The sequence below is a fragment of the Apteryx mantelli genome, chromosome Z (genome assembly GCF_036417845.1).
Source record: "Apteryx mantelli isolate bAptMan1 chromosome Z, bAptMan1.hap1, whole genome shotgun sequence".
Taxonomy (NCBI): Eukaryota; Metazoa; Chordata; class Aves; order Apterygiformes; family Apterygidae; genus Apteryx; species Apteryx mantelli.
Genome location: NC_090020.1, coordinates 33,297,430 through 33,319,177, shown reverse-complemented (window position 1 = coordinate 33,319,177; position 21,748 = coordinate 33,297,430). Strand labels below are relative to the sequence as shown.

At 35.3% G+C, this 21,748-nt stretch overlaps 1 protein-coding gene across 1 annotated transcript in view; it reads right to left on the bottom strand.

Moving 5' to 3' along the window:
• Positions 1 to 815: 815 nt before the first annotated feature.
• The window catches only part of ERCC6L2 (ERCC excision repair 6 like 2), a 59,181-nt gene continuing 38,248 nt past the window's right edge, over positions 816 to 21,748 (bottom strand). The window contains exons 16-19 of the mRNA XM_067315507.1: positions 19,113 to 20,322; positions 18,633 to 18,787; positions 3,862 to 4,046; positions 816 to 2,020 (exon numbers count right to left, since the gene is read on the bottom strand). Coding sequence (XP_067171608.1) covers positions 1,084 to 2,020; positions 3,862 to 4,046; positions 18,633 to 18,787; positions 19,113 to 20,322 — 2,487 coding nt within the window. The 3' untranslated portion in view covers positions 816 to 1,083. The remainder of the gene's footprint in view (positions 2,021 to 3,861; positions 4,047 to 18,632; positions 18,788 to 19,112; positions 20,323 to 21,748) is intronic.

Here is a 21,748-nt window from a genome sequence, read left to right as displayed (position 1 = left end):
GATTACTGTTAACTTTCTCAGCAAAAGTTACCTGTGTTTTTAAAAGTGACTTTTCAAGCCTGGGTTTAGGAATGCGGCCATACAGATGTCCACAAAACTGCTCATACTAAAATACTAATGTGTAAATAACAAAGCCAAAGGAAAAAAAAAAAAATCAGCAATCTGTGTGTCCAATGTGGAAATAAGAGACAACAGCATGCCTCAAATACTGAAGGGCACCAGATTCTTATTGAAATTCACTAGGAAACAGTGTATTTTCTTCCTTTTAAGAGAGTACTCCTCCCCTTCTTTCCTTGCACAGAAGAATGAATAGCACCCAAGTACTGTCCAGGCCCCACCATCTGACAAAGACATGATGGTAGTCTATAAATCAAGTGCCACAGAGAGATGAAAGTGGCCTGGAGAGATGAAACGTGAAATCTGGTGTCATTTAATGCACTGTAGATCTTGCATTATAAAAAGACAATGAACAAACATAAGATGGTGGTTCTTCACACTAGGCAAGCTGAAGAACTCACCATAGGATATCGAAGATAATTAGAGGCTCCACAGGGAAAAGACACTGAGTAAATTCACAGAAGAAAAAAAATCCACCATGGGCTATTAGACTCAAAGACATCACCCTGTCTCAGGAAGTCCCTGAACCCCACATGTCTAGCAGCTCAGAGATTATGAGGAGTATCACTGTCAAGTCTTGTTTCTATCATTAAATTCTGCCAGGATGACTGAGGGTGGCCAGACAAAAGCAAGGGGGAAAAATTTGCTTGCTACTAACTATAGGAATAAGATCAGTATTTAAAAAAAAGCAGATGGCATTCAGAAGATTTAAAAAGTGTTTAATTTAAAATTAGCATGTCATAGCTTACAATACTACACAGTACAGCCGATGTAAAATGTAAATCAGTGGCATCATAAATACAAATTCATCACTTTGCCTTTAATTTCATGGAGGTATTGTGCTTTGCTGCATACTGTTTAAGTTGTGGTTGTTTAATGTTTGTCTACCTAAAACAATCATAGTGCAATTCATGTAGAAAGCTTTCATTTTATTACATTGCAAGATGTAGCAGTGGATGACTCATCTTAATCATCTGGACTGTATTTTTTCCATAGAAAGTTTTCATTTTTTTTCCAAAGAGAACTTTCACACACTTTTCTCTTTTCTGTCATTGAGGAAAGAGGTGCTCTTTCACATAGCTTCTCTATGACTGTTATGTCTCTGAGCTTTCTGAGGCTGTCCTCATTCTGCTCATTCAGCATGTCCCAGAAGTCTTTTGGTCTCTCTTTTGATTTTTCTGCTTGCCCTGAAGGAAGTCTCCTTGGTAATTCTGTAGGCCCATTTCCATCATTTCTGAAGAAGTCATTGAGAATAGAGGTATCTCCAAGTAAGTCCATAAAAGAGTTTTTCTTACAAGTCTGAGCTTTTCTCTCCCCGTTTTCTGACGGAGACAGGGATCTTTTTCTTGGCGACTGTGTTCCTTCTGAGTCCTGCTGTCCTGTACAGCTATTTACAGACAGCACCTCAATTATTTCTGATTTACTGCTTAATGAGCCAGATGCCATAAAATCCTTGAATGCCTGACTGTTTCCCCTTCTGATATGTTGAACAGCAACAGTGGGCGATTGTTTACATTTTGCATTAACACACATATTATCTTGTACACAGGAGTCATTGTGATGTTGCTCTGCTTCTCCTTTATGTCTTTGCTGGCTGCATATTTCTGTAGTTCTACTCAGAGGATAACCTCTGGCTGATGAAGGTCTAGACTTGGATCTTCCAAAATTAACAGTAGATTTTCTTTTTCTGGAATGTCTTGTACACACTTCTGCTTCCTCATAGTCATGTGAAACATGTGCTGGTATTTCAACTGCAAAGAAAGCCTCTGCCTCTGGATACTTGGAAGCATAAAATTCCTTCAACATTTTCTGCCGTGTTTCTGATGTAGCTTCTGCAATATGTTCTGCAAGTTCTTCTACTGATCCCATGTTAAAGTGGGATACCATTTCCTCAAACTGTCTCCTGTGTCATCGGGAAGGAAAAATAGTTATTCTGACACCTTTAATTAGGAACAAAAAAAGCTTGCAAGTAACTCAGTTCATTTACCTCATATATCCCCCAAAGTAATCACTAATTTCCTTTAGAAGCAGTATTTGTTTTATTAGCAAAAAGAAGAAAGAGTAACGGTCTTAAAAGAACTGAAGTGACTTATAAGCCCCAAACTCCAGTATGATTTCCTCAGTTTAAGAGCTGAAGATTCACTGACATTCAGTGTAGGTAAGGTTATGTGCCAAAGGTCCAGATTTCAGAAGGTATTTAGCTACGAAAAGAGGCAGACAGATAGATGACAATGTTTTTTGGGGAAAAAAAAAGTAGTTGCTTAAACTTCTTTTAAGAACTTGTTAAACTAGAGCTGGATTAACACAATCACAGCAAGCAGGGACCGTCCCCTCTGCCTATCCAGTTATCGGTGGAATGTTTGTTTGTTTTCTGCTAAAAGGTCAAGCTCTAACTAAAGGAGGAGACAACCCTGAGGACAGCCCATAGTCTGGGATCAGGTTTGGGGCAGGGGTAAGTGGAAAGAGGGAGAGGTCAGCTTATGTTCCCTTCTCAGAGATGGGACATGAAACTCCAAGTATCCTCACTGTGTGGTAACTGCAGGCAGCGTCCCATTCAGCTTTCTAACTACAACAGACCAGCCTGAGGCACCGAATGACCCTCATTCACTGTATAGGGGATCTAGATGCATTACAGAGTCTGAGTTCTACCCGCAAGCAAATTGATTTGCTTAACACTTAAGAGCACTTAATTTGAAGGTGCTTAAGCCTTTTGTCAGACATGGCTTTAAATTCCTGTGATAACATTTTCTGTTACTTTATTGCCTTTGAAAATTTTACCTCAATAAATTATTGATAGCTATGGTTACATTTTTGAAAATCTTAGCATGAAGGGTTCCCCTCTACCTCCCCCTTAAGTGTCCAGAATTTACAATATCTATAAGAGTAAGCAACTCTAGCACTTCAGTAATAGTCTGGGTAGTTAAAGTCAGCTGGCTAACATGACAGATTCTGAACACTTACAGATATTACTTAGCCATCAGCTCTCATATCTAGTAATTACGTTGTCTCAAGGCCAAATTAAAAATATATACCAAATCCCACTTCTGTAGGTTTGCCCAGTCAGCGGCAGCTTTCTCCTTTCTGTTTCCACATATCATCCTGCTATTGTTACTGCATTCCTATCTATATACCATTGGAATTTAGGTGGTACTAATAGTCATAGCTCGGGAAAAAGAGAAAATATGAGAAGATGGAAAGATTATCATCCTTCCAAAGACGGGGGTAGGAAAACAACATATTAAAAAAATTGTTAAAAAAATATTGAGCCCCTTGCTAAAAAAATAAATACAATATCCAATTTTTTTTACAGTCTTTCAATGACAGTGATGAAATATGGGCAAAACCAGCAGCCAGTCAAAAGTTCACACTATAAAATTTCTTGTTTCTATACAGTTTAAACATTAGTTTGTAGTACTGCATGGTGCACATACCATGAACCCTGTGGTGATGGCATCTGCATAACTATGTAATGCATGACATATTGAATCAACATGTTAGTGATTTGTGGGTTCAATTCATTTTATTAATCAATTATAATACTCTTTGTATAGTGTGAGCTGAAGCTTCCCATTAGTTCTGCTCTTCTGCTCTTGCCACAGAAAATCATCAGTATTCCTAGAGTATGGTTAAAGCATAAAGATTAAAAAAAAAAAAAAAAAAAAAAAAAAAAAAGCAAGTAACTGCTCAGAGGAAAGTTCTTTTTAAGCTTAAAATTTTACTTCTGTCTCACCAAGACAGTCTCACCTGCGGACTTCTTTGGGTGTCCTTCCAAACAAGAAGGTGGTCGAACCTATTTTGTGTACTTTTTTGTTTTTCTGGGTTACAGGATGCATAACAAACAGGTGATGTTGTTTATTGTTCACCAACATTTCTTCTCTCATATTACTGTTCTTTCCTGCTATGTCACCTTCTGGGTTTTCTTCATTTTTCTGGTAAAAAGAGATACAGAAATCATCAAAACTGTGTTTTTTGACGTAATGATGAGTTCTATTATGATCACTTCTGCCACCCTCAGCTAGGGCTCAGTGGTTTGGGTGCTAAGAGTCAGATTCAGAGCTCCAGCATAAATTCCCTTTTTGGTCACAAACTTTCTGGAACACTGAAGGCAAGTGTTAGCACCTCATGTGTAACATCGGATATTTTTATTTCCAAAATACAGTTTAGTTGTGAGGATAAATGAAAGATCATGAAGTTCTCTAATACATTAACAGGGGAATATACAAATACTTAATGTTGTGCAACAGGACTTAAATCTCAGTTAAACCCTCCAAGTATTACCGTAATATAGAAAAATGTCTGTGTCAACAGGTTACAGTCTTAATAAATACATAATATCTTCCTGGATTCATTTAGCAAGCTTAATGGACCATCTAGATTCACTAGTTTCTGCTTACTGAAGTATGTTCCACGGTTTATGTATATTCAGAACTCTTAGTTACTTTACACTCAAGGAAACATTTTTAAAACAGCAACTAATGAAGCACATGCTCTAGGTAAATGTCTTAAAGTATTCTGAAAATTTCTGCAACCCCACTGAAAGCTAAGACCATTTGCTTTCAAAATTTGACAAAATACTTTGAAATTAACAACTATAAATAATCATAATATTATTCAAAGATAATGAAGTTAGGGTAGAGCATTTTTTTGCTAATATCACGATCTCTAATACCACAGTCACAAACATGCATATTTAATCAGGGTTGTAAAGATGCTTTTGAAAGAAATATTACAATAGTTACCTGTAAAGGAACAAAAAATTACATGCTCAATTCATTACAATATTGATATCATTAAAACACTCTGGAATTTAAACGTGATGATTCTTAAATAGGAAATACCAATATAATTGTAATGGCCATAAGAAACTGATATTTTAATCAAATGAAAATGATTTTATTACCAGTCTAACTCCTCATGTATCAATAGTCAGCTTCTTGGACAAAAATATGATCCTATTTACATTTTAAAGTTATTTCTTCAGAAATTCTCTTAATTTCTCGTAGACTACTTCCTGTCTCCCAAAAGGCAAGCCAAGGGGAATATAAAGATTAAAGAATGTGCATGAGAAAGAGAGAAATAGAAAAGCAACATTACAGTTTGTTTTTTGTTTTTCTAAATGAGATGAATGGAAAGAATAACTACTTAATAATGTTCTCAGTCCCTCACTAACAGTATTCGAGAGCTGAAAACACAAAATGTGTTCACACCTTGTCATCTGCAGTTCAAACTTTGGTACTGGATCTACAGCATTTCTCCCAATGTGTTTCTATTTGATCCATGTCCACTTCCTAATTTCCATGGGCTGTTCACAATGTTCTTGAGCTTTAGGATCTCGCATCTGTTCTCAATCCATTACTTTGGCAAATAACCTCAAACCAGCATACAGACAGAGATGTTAATACTAAGGGACCTACAGACATACATTTTCACTTCTGTAAGATAAATGCCCAACTCTAAACATTAAAATTTCACTGCAGCTATTAAAAAATAGACTATACAAATCTGAAAGCAAGGCCTCAATTAAGATGAAAAAGCTCTCTATCTCCCAATAGGAATGTTACGATGATAGTAACAAACTTAAGACTGAATTAGCAGATCTTATCTATAGCATATATAAATATTCTACAGTTATCTTGCTCATTCTGTATACATTTAAAAATATTTACAAGTATTCTTTTTTGGATATGCATAGATAATACAGAACTTTACTTGGAAAATTTATTTTAAAAGAAAAAAATTTTGGTTTTAAAATACATTATTTTTGATTAAAGTTTTTGAATGAAAAAGATTTACAGCTTTCAGACCTCAGTGTGATAAGACTTAGCATCTCTCAGGAATAAAGAGTAATGTGAATGCTGTATAATTTAATTCATGCAAACATAACTTGTGTAAATACAAGCCTAACCATGTCAATGTCTGTCTTAGAAGTATTTAAAACTCCCATACATGTGCATCCATCTACCTCTTAATAAACAAAACCAAAGTATATAAGGCAGCAATACTTTGGTTTATACATCTGTTCAAACACAGAAGATTAAAAATCTCTCTTTGGAAAAAAAGCCAAATCTTGTAAACACACTGAAAGTCATAAAATTGCTCATCTTTGCAGAGAATCAGGATTACCGTAAAAAATACTGCTAATTGCAAATAAACCCCCAAATGGTATATTTAGTTCTACTAGTACGAAACTTCAAAGTACATTGACCAACACTGGCAAGCCCAAAACAACAACAGCAAAATACCACCATATACAGACATGGAGCTCCTCCTCTTCTGCCCAAATAAACTGCTGAGAGCTTATTCCAGAAGGTAGAAAAAGTTACTATAAACAGTTACCCCAAGAGCTATAAGAGCAAATACTAGCAAAAGCCCAAGGTCACTGTGAATTACTCTTAAACATCTTGACTCAGTTGTCTGGACTAAAGCCAATTGGTTAAATGGCACCCAGTTAGGCTGAAGCACAACTGGCTCAGCTGAATTTGTGAGTATTTCTGAAAGTCTGCCAACTTAAATCCAACCCAACCCCCCAAATCCAATATATATTTTTTAAATGATAAACTTTTGTCAGCCAAATGAAAACACTTATTTCAGTTTTTCTTAAGATGTCTCCATGTTCTTTAAAGGTCCAATCTGAAATCCGTTACTCTGAGTGACATCTGGATGAGGCCCTAGGTAGAATAAGCTGTATCTTTCTACCAGGGTTACTGTTAAAAAAAAAAGTGAAAAGCTCTGTCTACATTCCAGCATTGTATTACTCTGCCTTCTTTTGAATTCAACTTGTATTACTAAGTCTACTCTAATATCTTTCCTCTCATGCATGATTTCTTTCTGAATCCCCCTTTCAGTGGTTGCCTTCTAACTCACTGATTCAAGTCTATTCCATGTTAGCAACTTCCTTCCAACAGCTTTCTATTTTCTGTTCCTCAGGAGCTTTCTCTGCCATCAACCCTCCCCCCATCATTTGCTAACTCCTCCTACATGAAATCCCTTGTTGACATTACAGCACTGGTCTTGTTCATCCGAATTATCCTGTATATCATATGCATGAGGCATTCTTGCAAAATAAGAATGAAATTAACAGAATTCAAATGATCTTAGAACCTCTGTATGGCTCAGTCCATGCACTTCTCACTCCTTGATTAAGAGACTACGTGATGTGTCTCTGCAGTGCCATGAACGTTTATAGGAGGAATGAAACAAGGTCTAGGAGATAAAAAAAAAAAAAAAAGTGTTCAAAATAACCTGACTCTTGTTCTTACATTACTGATACTAGCCTGTTTAACAATCTATTTATATAATTGAATGGAAGACCCTTTATGAATCACTAAATTTTATGACCAAAAATAAATCACAAGTAGTATACTGTGCATTTGGCAGTGCACTTTACTTAACTTATGCTCCTGTATATTAATATACTGAGGTTAGTAACTGTGTTGCTGAACTCTTTGAAAGAACAACATTTTAATGATAAAAGATATTACTATACTGTTTTTCAAATCATTATTGCAACACTGGAAAGAAACTGGTGATTGGTCCATAAGCATATCTCAGGACTGGCAAGAAACAGTGGTTTAATTAAAAAAAAGAAAAAAGTGGAGAATCAGAAGAAAGAGTCAATATTTTTGTCAAAAAAATTCTAAATCTTTTCCCAAATAGCAAGTCTGGCTTTGCTTTATGGCTCAGCCACATAGCTACTGAAAAATGTTAACCAATTTAACACAGAGAGGGGAAAAATAATACAAAAATTAAAATCATGAATAGCAACAGGAATTCTTTCCCCCGGAATTAAGATTCCACTCAATACTATATAAGCAACAGCACAATTTTCTGTTACTTTCAAATGTAAATATGCTTAAAATTTACAAATACATGACTGTGGGCAAGTCATTCTGAATAATAACTAAAATCACAGTATAGAAACCCAAAAGGATTCCTGCCAAACATTATACCATAACAGATATACAGGATATCCCGTGTTAAAGTATCTTTCATGTATTACATAGCACATCTTCTAATTAGCCTTCTGAAATTTTTATGATGCAGACCTAAAGGCATAATTAATGTATCACACATTATATACACTACATATGTTGTAAAAGAAAATTTATAAGATTGACAGCAAATATGAAATATGTTTGTCTTCATCAAATATTTAATTAACTATACTGAATACAGTATATATTTGCAGTAGACATTATGAAATTTCCACTCTTCAAATGCTCAAATTTTCCCTTTAAAACCTGACCATGTATTTTTGGTCATCTGATAAATTAACTGCACTAATACTAATTACTTGAATGTAACATTTTTACTAATTTACTCAACACTGAACATATGATGGCTTTCCACTTTGTCAAGAAAACCTTCATACAAAGTTAAACAGGGATGAACAATTTATTTTCAAACAAAAGCATGCATCTAAGACACACAGTGCCACAAATGAAAGCTTTTTAGTAAAGGGCAACATTTTTTTGGATTAAGTATTTTAGAAAAGATTATACTGCAGAATATATCACAGTAAATGGAAAAGCATATTTAAGAGCTGCTGAAAGTACAGTAAAATGAAATTGTGAATTTCTGATGCAAAATAGGGAAAATAACATGTAAAAACACAGCCATTTCTTCCTGTCTTACATTTGTTTTCTTATTTTATCCCCTCTTCATTTAACTGCATCTACTCTAAAGAGGCTTTCCATGTACTGCAACAGGAAAGAAAAGGGACTATTACCTAGCTGAGCAGAAAATAGTTTTAAAAGGATCCAGAAAGCTTTGGGACTCTATCACTCATTAAAAAAATGATTCATAAGAAAGCATTTGTTTTCACCTCTTATATTCCATTTTCTTTGAGATGCACATTACCATAACAGGGTTTAATCAAGAGTCCAGCAAAAATGGCAGCATCTGCACATTTAGAGTTCCACAACAGTCCACATTTAAGATTCACATGCACCTGCTTTTCAAGGACAGTGAAGACATGCAGCTGAGTATCAAGCAAGGCAGGAATCACTTCTATCTTGTGATTCCACCTTGAATCTATAATAACTTTTGGATCTGTTAAGCACCATGTGATGGTCTAAGTGTCTTCTGCACTGTTGCAGAACTTTTCAAAGAGTATACACATACCAAGATCAGTTTTTGTTTACCTTTGAAAGAACAACTTCTGTATCTTTCCTTCCTACAATAGGCAGAGAGAGAGGGCTCTGTGCTTTGGGAAAATGAATGAAAATCAATGTATGAGCATCCTCACACATGACTGAAATGCCTGGCCACCTTAAGCCTGTGAACTCCCTCTTTCTCACTTTAGCTCTTTCAAGCAAGGCAAAAGGGTACAATGTGCATCTTTTTAAGCATAGCAAGATGAAAACATACAGGAGAGCAAAAGACCACATGCTGGGAGTGGGACGACTAAATGAAGACTCAAGTACAATACTTGCTTTTTTAAGCTGTCTCAACTCTGTGGCAATTCCTCAAGTCGCGAGATATACAGGATACTGAATTTCCTTCAAAAGCCTGAATCTCAAGTTTTAAACATGTTTGCATAATTATTCCTCAGCCGTAATTGTACTATGTCTGAATTTCTTCCTCTCTCTTACTGCCTGGACTACCCAAAGTATCATTCTGGTAGTATCTTGCCAGATACAGATTTCCAGTCAGCAGTTCTCTCTGGTTTCCCTCACTCGTAGCTGGAACTGTGTTAACTGGCTTTTCTCTGCAAGTATGCATGAAACCACTGCTGCCAGATATGTGGGATGCTTTCCATTGCACAGTTTCATTGTTTGTTTTCATTTTTAAAACAAACAAGGAAGGCATACTCAAGTCTCTAGCTACCTTGCCATCACCTAAGCCATATAAAAGCTTGAAACGCAGTAAAGACAGTATGACTTTCCTCTTAAAACCGACCTGCAAGCAAATAATAAACTCTTATGCCATATTCTACTTTGTATTTTCTCACTCCCTTCAAAACCTGAGAAAACACATGCCCTTCTGGATATACTGCAAGTTGCAGCAGAGTGTGAATTATTTCTTATTATTTTCACCAGCTGTTATTCACTGACTACATTCCAATGAACTTCTCTATCTACCCAAATTATAATCCCAAATAACCTCAGCTAATCTTTTCCCCTTATAGTTTTCCCTTCCCTTCCCTCTCCCCCGGGGACTTTTTCTATAGTGTATGTGAATTATTGGGACCTTTCAATATGCTGTTGTTGAATGTATGCTATTCTTAGATACTGTTTTTATTTTAACTGTATTTTCTGTACCTGTCAGGACATTTATAAACATCCTGAGATGTCTGTTACCTGACTCTTCATCTTGGTTTCTTCTTCTCTTCCAAACTAACACACTTCAGACAACATTTTCTTCCTAAGTTATTCTGCATACCAAAGTATAATGGCATCCACATAAAACTGGGATAAAATTTCCTTACTTTTATCATCAGGGATGGCTAAATGCTGGTTCTTCTGTAGTTACTTTAAAAATAAGGTCCGTATAGTCAAGATCATAAAATAGCTATCTAGAGCATGTAATCAGAAAACATCTACTTTCAACTGGTTCTTAAATAAACCAAAATTGCTTTTCTATCTACAGATGATATGGTATTGAACAAATGATGTACTTCAAAGGTGACTTACACATCTCACAGCTTGAAGCAAGCTTGAATAGCATCATATTTTATAATGATTTCTAAAGTGCCCATTAATTTTTCCTTAGAATTTGAACTCATAGAAATGAAGTCTCCCTCAGACCAAACTGGCCTATTGTTCAAATAAAATGAGACTGTAGAATGAGAATTAGATGTAATTGTGAAGATAATATTCGGCACCTCAACTGCCTTAGAAAATGAAGCTAACCTACCTTGAAATTTCAAGTACTTTAGGACAATTGCATTTTATACTTAAACTTTCTGAACTAGACAAAACTATTCAGGATGTTGACTATTGATACTGTGGCAATGATATCTATTATTTGGTAATATCATAGCAGACCAAGAGCTGAAATATTCTTCAAGATATGAAAACACAGTTAGACTTATCGTAGGTCCAGACTACTCCTCCAATATATTCTGCCAACAGTCAAAGCAGGATATGTTCTTTTATTTTCATCGGCTTATGGAGAGACCAGCATTTAGCCATCCCTACTGATAAAAGTAAGGAAATTTTATCACAGTAATATACTTATTTTCTCCTGATTGTCATCTCTCGCATTTTTACTTGATTTAACTGAGACCAAGGACAAACTGTAGTAGGGGAGAACAGACTATCAGGTCAATTGAGGATGGATTTCTTCTCTCTGTTTTGCATTAGCTTCCGAGTCTCACTGTTTCTTCTCCGATTAGGCAACAGAGCAAACATTTCTCAGGAGCATTTTCAATCCAGTTTTTGACTTTTTAACAAAGTGAATTCATAAAAGTCATACATCACTTTTCTGCTCCAAAAGCCTGGCCATAAATCAATATAGTTATCATACTGTTGAAAATGAGATAATCAGCCTGTCTCAATTCAAAGCCCAGGTAACTGCTTATTCTGGCAGAAGTCTGTGGACTGGCACCTATCTTCCATAGTTCCCGGATCTCTCCATCAAACAGTACCAAACCAAAAACCAGGCAGGTACAGCATAAAGAAAATGCAACTACATGCTTCACAAAATGCGACATATATGAGCTCACTGCATTAAAGAAAAAAAAACACTGAAAGATGTACCAAAATGGTTAATTCTATTGTAAGTTGAAACAGTAAACTCAATAAAGCAGCATTACAGTCTGATCATTTGGGAACAATTATATTAAAGCTGAATAGCGTTCTCCATCCCAAAAGAACAAGGAGAATGGAATGTTATCTCCCCAAAGTCTACTCATTGTAAACAACTATCTAAGCTTGCTAAATCCAAAAGCTGTGCAAACACACTGCAATCAGAGTTACTACAACTGATAGAAAGTCTGTTTAAATAATCTACAAAATGTCAATGTAATACAAATATGATAAAGAGGGGTTCTAATGACACAACTTTTGTATTTACAGTATTCTCAACAGCACTTAAACATGCATTGGAGATAAAAAAGGCACGTTTTTTCCTAGGCTGACAGCATGCTTAGTTCTCTCATTTACACCACATTGCAATAACATAAAGAAGGGTTTACCATTAATCCAGGTTTTACTACAAAGCATCCAGTTATTTCTCCATCAAACACTGGCAAGAGTGCCAAGTGTCTGTCATCCAGTTCAGAGGATTAAGTTTTCTTTTACAGTGTGATTCTTGTACCAATTTATAAAAATACAGATATAGTTTCTTAGAGCTGGTCACAGTCTATATTTTGGCCTGAATTCATGCTGCAGAGGTCAAATATGACAGCTGGCAGGAAGCTGAGGGGAGAATACATCCTCCCCCTTTTCAGTTACCACATTTCTGTTGCCATAGTGATTAATCCTGAATTGAATGGCTGTCTTTGTACATTTCTCTTCAGTAAAACTTTAAGTAAACTTAAGTTGAAAACATGCAGTTGACTTAAAAAACAAACAAAAAAAACAAACAAAAAAAACACCTTCACATTTTCAACAGGTACAGTATGAGTTTTTGTGACTGATACATTTCCAGGTATTAAAAAGAGCAAATGAGCTATAATGTGGGACATCACTAGTTTTTCAAAATATTTGGGATGTCCTGTTCCCATTTTTGATTTTTCTGTGAAGTCTCCAAGCCTTCTCCAAAGTTCTCCCCATGTTCCGACCCCCCCCAACAAGATCCCTGTTGAAAAAATACTTCACAAATTCAACTTTATATGAACTAAAGAAAGCCTACTCCAGACTTCTACAAAATATTTCACATAGGTTGTTTTTGCCAATTAACACAGAAATTAATTAGGGAATTAATTATGGAATGTTGACATTTAATTCAGAACAGACTAGAAACATTAGAAGAGGATGTTTCCTTGGCTCCGGGAGGCTTCCATTTATTATGGTGAGTTAAGAAAAAGCTTTATAAATGACAGTGAAAGTTACCCAAAAGTCAAAATAAGTCTCAAGCTCTTGCACTGGGGAAAAAAAAAAAAAAAAAAAAAAATCCAACAGGTTGCTTTGTAATTTAGCCACCAGGAAAAAAAAAAGATTAAAAAGCATTAACGATTAAAAATATTTAGTAGGTGACTAAGATCTTAGAGAAGATGTTAACACTTTCTTCTTTCCCCCAAAAATCATAATGCTAGAAGAATTAACAAAATATTGTATGAATGTCTCTCATGACTTTTTGCAACAGCTGAAATAACTGTCTTTCTCTTCCCTAGAAGTTTTACTGTGGTTTTAGAAGGCCACTCTGTCCAGTCTACAGGTTCACTGCATGTTTTCTTCTTTCAGAGCTTTTATTTTGAATGTTCTTCTTTCTTCAGTTACACAAACTAGCTGAAAACCAAAGCAAAGAACTGTCTTTCTAACAAATAGTGATAATCTTCCATTAGTTTCATGAAAAAACTATCAAATTATAAGCAAGTATTTGCACACAGGTGCAGAGTATCTGAATTGAAATTAAGATGCAAAACAAATATGACTCAATGTCATTAAATCAGTGTGAAAACAACACACAAAATGCAAGAAAAAAGTCATTTATTCCAACAATTTATTTTTGAATATAATCTTCTTCACTCAGACCTTCACAAAAGACCAGAAAATCCTTTTCAAGAATAAACTTCTATGAAATATCAGATAAAGCATATTTTGCAGTCATATGAATATGGAGGCAGCAGGGGCGAGCTCTGGATAGTTTTACCTGCAGTAGCTGTCTGTTGCAGTAAGTGGCATGCAATTTCTACCCTCAGGTGTTCAGAATACTGAAACCTGGTGTGATTCTTATACACATATTCTGCATTGTGATAGGGGAGAACTGACCATAATTTTGCCTCCACACTTGCAACTTGCTATGAAAGATTATAAATAGCCAGAAATCTTTGAAGCCAAAGAGAGATACTTGACTGTTTTCTGAAACACCAAGGTTCTGGGAGGTACAACACATTTTTAGAACTACAGAGAATGGCTTCAGCAGAGGTAGGTTGAGATGTATTATTAGTCAGTAATGCAGTACAATCTGTATCTCCAAAATTTCTTCAGGAACAGCTGTCTGCCACATCTCTGCATGGAACGAAAATCACTGGCCTTCTTTTGATTATTAAGGCTCTTGAACACCTCTAGCTATTGAAGCATAAGTTCCTTCCACATAAATAGCACTATTAGAAACATCAGCTTTTTGCAGAAGTTTATCATACAACACTATGTTCTGTTCTTCTGTCCTTCTCCTCAGAACCTACACTGATCTGACACTGTTATTTGTGGTTCATTGGCACGATATGGACAATCTTTAAGCACAGGATAATATGTCTGATTCAGGAACTGTTGGCAGTAAGCAAATTTTTTTTTTAAACCATAATTCTAGATATCCCTTAAAGCAGATGTAGAACATTAAGTGTATAAATACCATGTCTATCTAATGAAAACTTTGCAAGTCTTTTTATAAGAACCTCCTTGGTTGTACTTGAAAAGAGTATAAGCAGATACTTGCTGCAGTACTTGACTACAGTAATAACAAGACAACAGTTACTTTTCATTGAAAAAACTTCTCTGTAACCCACCTACAGCTACAGAACCTTCTCCCAATTTTATGGGTTGCCATGGATTTCTGTGATAACATAGTGACTAAAGGAAGAGTTTCCAAAAAATATGATATATTTCATTTTCTTCAGGAGCATGTGATGAGAAGAAACTTTCACATTTGTTTGCTTCCATCACTGTCATATCCAAAAATATCTTCCAACAATAATTTTCCTTGAATTTAGATGCTAGACAGGACTTACTTTGACTACCGATATTCTTTCGAAATATGGTTCATTCTCTTATTTTCTATTATTAATGCATATACCATTCTGTTAGCTATACTACTTTTAAAATTTATCTCACCTTTCACAGCTGATAAGTTGTGAGAGAACTCTTAAGATGTTCTATTATTTCCTGATAAGAGACTACATATTCTGATTGTTGTTACTTAACTGAATTTAATAGTCATATAGAAGGTATGGACATCCACACTAAATAAGCATTTGTACTGCAAAAGTGAACATTCTAGCCATTTTGCACAATTCCTTTGAAAACAAAAAAATAAAAATTCAGAGTATGATTGAACTCGCTCCTGCCTCTGGAGAAAGAAGAGTCAAAGGCTCTGAAGCAGACTAAGCCAGGACAGTTATGGAGCCTGGAGCACAAAGCAGCAAGCAAAGAAGAAATACTACCAAGACCTACCACTCATAAAAAAGAGCCAAGTTTTTGTTCCCCTAAGTCTTCGGAGGGACAGAACAATCCCAGGTTGAAATACTGTGTTCCATTATTTTAGAGAAAAAGCAGCTGGGGTATATGAACCCTAGCACAGGTAACATTAAGGACAGACTGACTACTCATTACTGGATAAAAAACATGCTTCATTGAAACCTACACTTTAAAGAAGAGAGATTGGACTGGGAAATATGCATATGTCATTGCCTACCTCTAACACAGACCTCCTGAAATCAAATTAAGGAAAGAAACCATCATTTTGACAAACACCTTTTCTTATCCCAAAGCTTAATGCTTACACTTGTTATAACCAGTATAAAAAACATGCTTATTCATTCATTAGTTATTCATGTTTTTAAATAAGGTGTTCTACATACCTGACACATTCCCTTTTGAGGAACAAACCGTCTGCCTCATCCCTTCCAACTGTGCTCCCATGGATCTTTCTCCTGTGCTACTTCTCTTGCTTTGCTCATAGCTACTGCAGTCTGCTCCCGTTTTAAGCAACTTCTACACTTATGTGCCTACATTAGTCCTCATGCTTCAGCAATAAAAGAAAGACTAATAAGACTATCTTATAGTCCTTTTATCTCCAGCAGGTGGAAAACAAGTAAGACTACAATCTGAACTGATATTTTTTATATTGTTTTCCACCAATTTATTTTTGCTGCCTTTCACATTCACCTTATTTCCGTAAGTAGAAACCAAAAATGTCTTAATCTTCAACCACGATTTGTAGAAAAAACAGCATTTTCCCAACTTAAAACTTAGCCACTTCAACTGAATACTTTGTTAGTTTTTAGTGTTGTCGCATCCCTTTCCAGAGATATTAATTTCTCAAAAGATATATTTAAACTTTATTAAGTGCCATATTATTGAAAGACTGACAAGCAAAACAAGAAGATGGAGTTGACATCGATGAACTGAACAGCACAAAAGATATTTTACTCTTGGTCCAAAGAGACCTATTTATGAACAAAAAGGAAAAGATCCTCTTTTTGATCATTCCTATTTAGAAATAAGACAGTTCATTTAAAGATACTTAAAAATGGGCATAAATAAATACTATCAGAGCATTGTCCAGGAGTCCTCATAACGCTATCAAATAAAGCTACAACACAAACACAATTTTCATCTGATTAAGAATGTGACCAGAAAAAAAAAAAAAGAGAGAGAGAGAGAACAGAAACAGCTACACAACAACGTTTAAAGACACCCTGTCAAAACAACGATGATAGAAAATGAAATCAAGGAGAAAACTGAGTTGTCTGACAAAAATTTTGTTTTTCTTTCAAGGACTATCAGGTTACAATTAACATTCCAGGATTTAATATCATTTTATATCCCCAAAATACTTAAGAAATTTTAACTGTTTTTAATATTACATATGATATAAATTTAACCTATTAAAAGTCTTGTTGATTACACCTCTTTCAAAATCGGCATTCTCTTAATGATAATACAATGAATTGCTCTGACAATGAATATCATACCTTAAACTGAAAGCAAGCAAGTGAAAAATGACCAGCAAAAAACTGATGACCAAAAGAGGAACAATGATCCTGCTTTTTATATAATGCCTTTTGGAATAAAAATAAAATAGCAAAGAAAGGAAAATAATAGCAGTAACATTCTTTCTAAGTAGATCATTTTTCAAAGTTTTCTGTGAGGCTCTGGCAACTCTTTAAGCAGAGCACATAAAACTCAAGAGTTCTTCATTTCAGAACAGGCAGCCATCTAGTGATTATTTCTAGATTAATGCCTCTATGTAAAAGTAAGAACAGGAAATGAAATCAACATGCAGCCTTTTCTACAATTACTGATGTTTTCCTTCCTATTTAGATCTCTAAGAGAATTCATAACTACTGTTGCTTCTGAGTGAAGAAAACAGATATCTTAAATAAACTGAATGACAAGTTAATCAAGAGAAACTAATTTATAACACTTGCAGTCATACAAATTCTAAGAAATGAGACATAAATTACATGAATAATACAACTGAACTCCCACAAACTAGTTTTGGAGATAGTGAATCAACAGACATTTCCCTGAAGCACCATTTTCAGAGTTTTCTTTCATGTATAAAATAAGTATTAAATTAGTATCCATTAAATAAGTATTTTTCTACAGTATTCTTGAGTATTTTGGACCGACTTCCCTGTTAAGAAGGAATATTCTAATGCAAATGTGTTAGAATTGAAAAGGCCTCACTTTTCACTGGTTAGCCTGGTTTGATCTTCCCAGTGTAAAAATTCTTTGGCATTCCTGCTAATGGTTCAATTAATTACTGTACAACAACAACACCGGAAGAGCCCTTTTAGCCACTGTGGAAGCTCAACACTTCAGAATGGCATGGTCTTACACCGACAATTTCTGGAGTGATTGCTAACATATTTGCAAAAAACGATCTGCGCATTCCCCGATTATTTATTCTATGCTGTGGTTTAACTTAAGAATCAGCCAAGGAAACTACAAACGTTTATTATAAGGCAAACAAAAACAAAGTGTTCAGGTATTTAAACTAGATTAAAACCACTACACAATAAGAACAAAAACCTGGAAGCTGTACCTGAGTTTATTCCAGACTTATATGTATTCCAAAAAATAACTAAACAAGATCCATGATAAACATGTACCTCTCGCTGCAAATGAACACTCCCAATGAACTCTAGTTTTACGTTTCAGGCATTAAGTATAGACTATAATGACCAATTTAATGCATTATAGCAACCGTATGTTTACACACACACACACACACTCTGCAAAATGATTTGTTTGACTTTCTACGCTACAGAGATTCCATCATGTACTCTGGCAGCTGGATTTTTATTAATAGGATCGAGGACAAACTGAAGATTTTCAAGCCTCAAATCAGAAAAACATGGCACAGGACATGATTTCAAATGCTCAAACTTTACCTGTACCGTTTCTCTCACAAAAAAAAAACACAAAAAAAGCTACACCAACTCAAAGAGGGTGCTCTGCTGTTCAATTCCCAACTCTTTTAGAGCTGACCAATACAAAAATAAAAACAATTTATTACACCTCCATTTGAGCCTCCTTCTCCTCCTCCTCCTCCCATCCTCAGTGGCTTTAGATCATCCATGGTGGCCATTAACAAAAAATTAAGTTTGTTAGGGTTTTTTAAGATGAAAAATGAGGATAAAAATAGAGTAAAAACAACATTTCCCAAACACTTTTCTTTACCTTGGCACTGCAGACTGCTACGTTAGCAGGGAGCTGGGAAAACTGCTTCAACTCAAAGACATCTCGTACTGCCCACCGACTCAAACGATTCTCAGCCTTGCTGGATCCAACCACATTCTGATTTGAATGAATATAAGCCACTTCCTGAACACCATCTGATACATTAGGAGAAAGATATAATCAAAGATGTTGGTCATTCCAAAACCCTGGAGGTACACAGTTGCACTGAAGAAGCACATTGTAATTTTAAAAAAGGTTTACTTGAAAGTTGTCAATTCTGTTAGGGTTTCAGGAGACAAGAGTAAGACTAGCAGGTAAAAGGAGACAGACACTGCTAAATAATTTTATGGAATATTGATTTATATCATGTAACAAGAAGACATATAAAAGGAAGAACTTAAAACTTGCCAACAGTTATAAATTAAACTTAAGTTACTATTTTAGATGAAACAAAAGCAAGGAAATGAAATGACTAGTTACCTAAATATATGTCCATTGATCCCACTCTTTGATCCTGATGGTCAACTTCTGTTTTACTTATAGAAGTTTTAGGTACAGAATAATTACCAGACTTCATTTGTGCAACAGAGATATCTTGAGTATGATGGGGCATTTTAGACACAAACTGAACTTTGCCTCTCTCACTTTTACACTTATAGATTTGCTTTCGGCCATGAATTTTCTCAACTGGTAAGTTATCTTCTGAGGATGAAAATTCATCTATATTCTGTGAATCACTCTTCCTTTCTCGTCTATTGCGCTTCTTTGTTTGCAGCAGAGTTTTGGAAAAGTTACCCAATTCTCTGTTAAGGACATGTCTTTGTTTCAATTTTGGAGAGCTAGAAGTTCTTAACTTTCTTGATTCAAAAATATGGGGAATTTCAATATCATCAGACTCATCACTAATGTCGCTTGCCCCCTTCAAATCTCTTGTGGTATTCTTAATGTTTTCCAAAGAAATGATTTTGCTGAAAGCTGACACAGTACTATTAAATCCAGGCTGCTTATCGTTTCCCTTAGATGTGAACCCATCTTTTTTTTTTGCCAACTTTTCATAATTTTCAGATGCTGACTTACATATTTCAATATTTTTAGTAAGCATGGGTTCCCGTCGAGCTGGAACTTGGGTAGGAAAGATGACATCATCATTCTCTTCAGAACTGCTTTCTGTTTCCATGACCACATTGCTTTGCTTTGAAATGCATTGATCTTTATTTTCCCTCTCTCCTTCTTCCTCAGAGTTTGATAAAACCAGCCAATTTGAGGCTGTACCTGTACTATGAGCATCTTGTTTATCAGTTACATTTGGTGATTTAGTACTTTTCCCATGCTCCAAAATATGGGTATGGCCTTGGCATTTGTGAAAATCATTACACTTGCTATTTACATTTGTTCTTATAGTCTGACCATTAGAACTTGAATGATGAGCATTATCATTACTATCACTTTCTTTGCTAGTATCAATTTCTCTCTGCAACAATCTAGAGAACCCACACTGCATTAAAGAAAGCTGTCCCTGTGTTACCATTGAAGTATTTGCAGTGTAAGGTTTCCTTCTGTCATATTTCTTCCTGGAAATTTCCAGGATATCATCATCACTAAAGTCATCATAAAAATCAATTTCTTCTTTTTTTAACTGTGCCTTAATGCTTGGGGGATCTCCAACATCTTCACAGTCTGGTTGTGCATACTAAAACAAGCAAAAGAAAAATAATTTACACTAAACTTAGATACCGCAAACAAAGCGAGTTATTTAAAACATATAACATATGGAGCATACCTAATTCTGAAGCAGTATAAAAAAGTGGATTTTCATTGTGTTACTCAGTCCAAAAGTGTACAAAATAATAACACAATACACAAATAAAAAAATACAAAACAAATCATAAGTAGAAATTATATGAAAATGTTTGGAAGAAAAATAATGAAAATAGCATTAAAAAACTTTATTGTGCATTTTAGACAATATATGCTGCCCACTGTTAAAACAACCTGCATTTGCCCAACCCACACCCCTATTTTCTAGTTTGCATTGATCTTGTTGCAACTTCTCATCTTTCTAAGGTTGTTTGAAAAGTGACTTCATGATTCAAACCCAAATACTGTATAATGTAATTATTCATAAAGAATCTCAAAGCACAGTAGCCAACCTCCTTGTATGTGGGAGCTAACGCTTCTAGTTTAAGAGAGCTATGAGTACATAACATTCTGCTCTAAAATTAGTTGAGGCCTACTGTAATCAAACACAAATTACATCTAGGCAACTCAAACAGTTAGAAGCTACAGAAGTCCAGAACACAGCACCAAAACTGCGTAATACTGAGATGAGAGCTATTTCAAAATGTAAATGGAAAGCCAGAAGAATAAATACTAAAGTTTTGTCCACGTGGAAAGTGTTACCAATTAAATTTATCAGTTAAAATCCTGGTATAACTTTGCTTATCAAGAAAGCATTTAACAGAGGCTAAAAAAGTTACTCTTTGTCACCACGCCCCTATGTGAGGTCATACTGATTTAAATCAATACTGATAATTACCCCAGAAATCCCCACAAAGACAACATTTAAGAGATGGTGGCTAATTAGCAGTACAATTCAGTGGGATGTGATCATCTAATAGTATTTTCACTCTCAGAGGCTGTATTTTAGACCTAGCTGTTCATTTCTAACCTACCTGAATGCAGTGTTCAGTCAAAAAAAAAATTCATGCAAATGTTTCCATTTAAGCCTAACCTTTACAACAACAAAAAAAAGTTCTAGAAGGAAACCTTTAGATACATTATCTGCAAAAAAGCCAGGATGGAACAGACCACTGATGTGGTGAGAATCACGGTTTGTTAGACTACTTTAACTAAATGGTCCTGCTCCTCCACAGAGATCCAAACTGAAAGGGCCACAAAGCCTTTAAAAAGAGCTTTCAATTCTCTGAACTAATTGTACTCCCTTCCACAATTCCCTAACCAGAAGCATTCTCAACAACAGCAGGTGTTAGAGCATCAACCGATTTGATCAGAACGCTGTCATACAAGCCACTCATAAGATACTCTTCAGCAGTACTTCAGTGAGCCACGCTGCTCTGTAACAGCATGTCAGTAATACCATCATCGTCATTACCAGA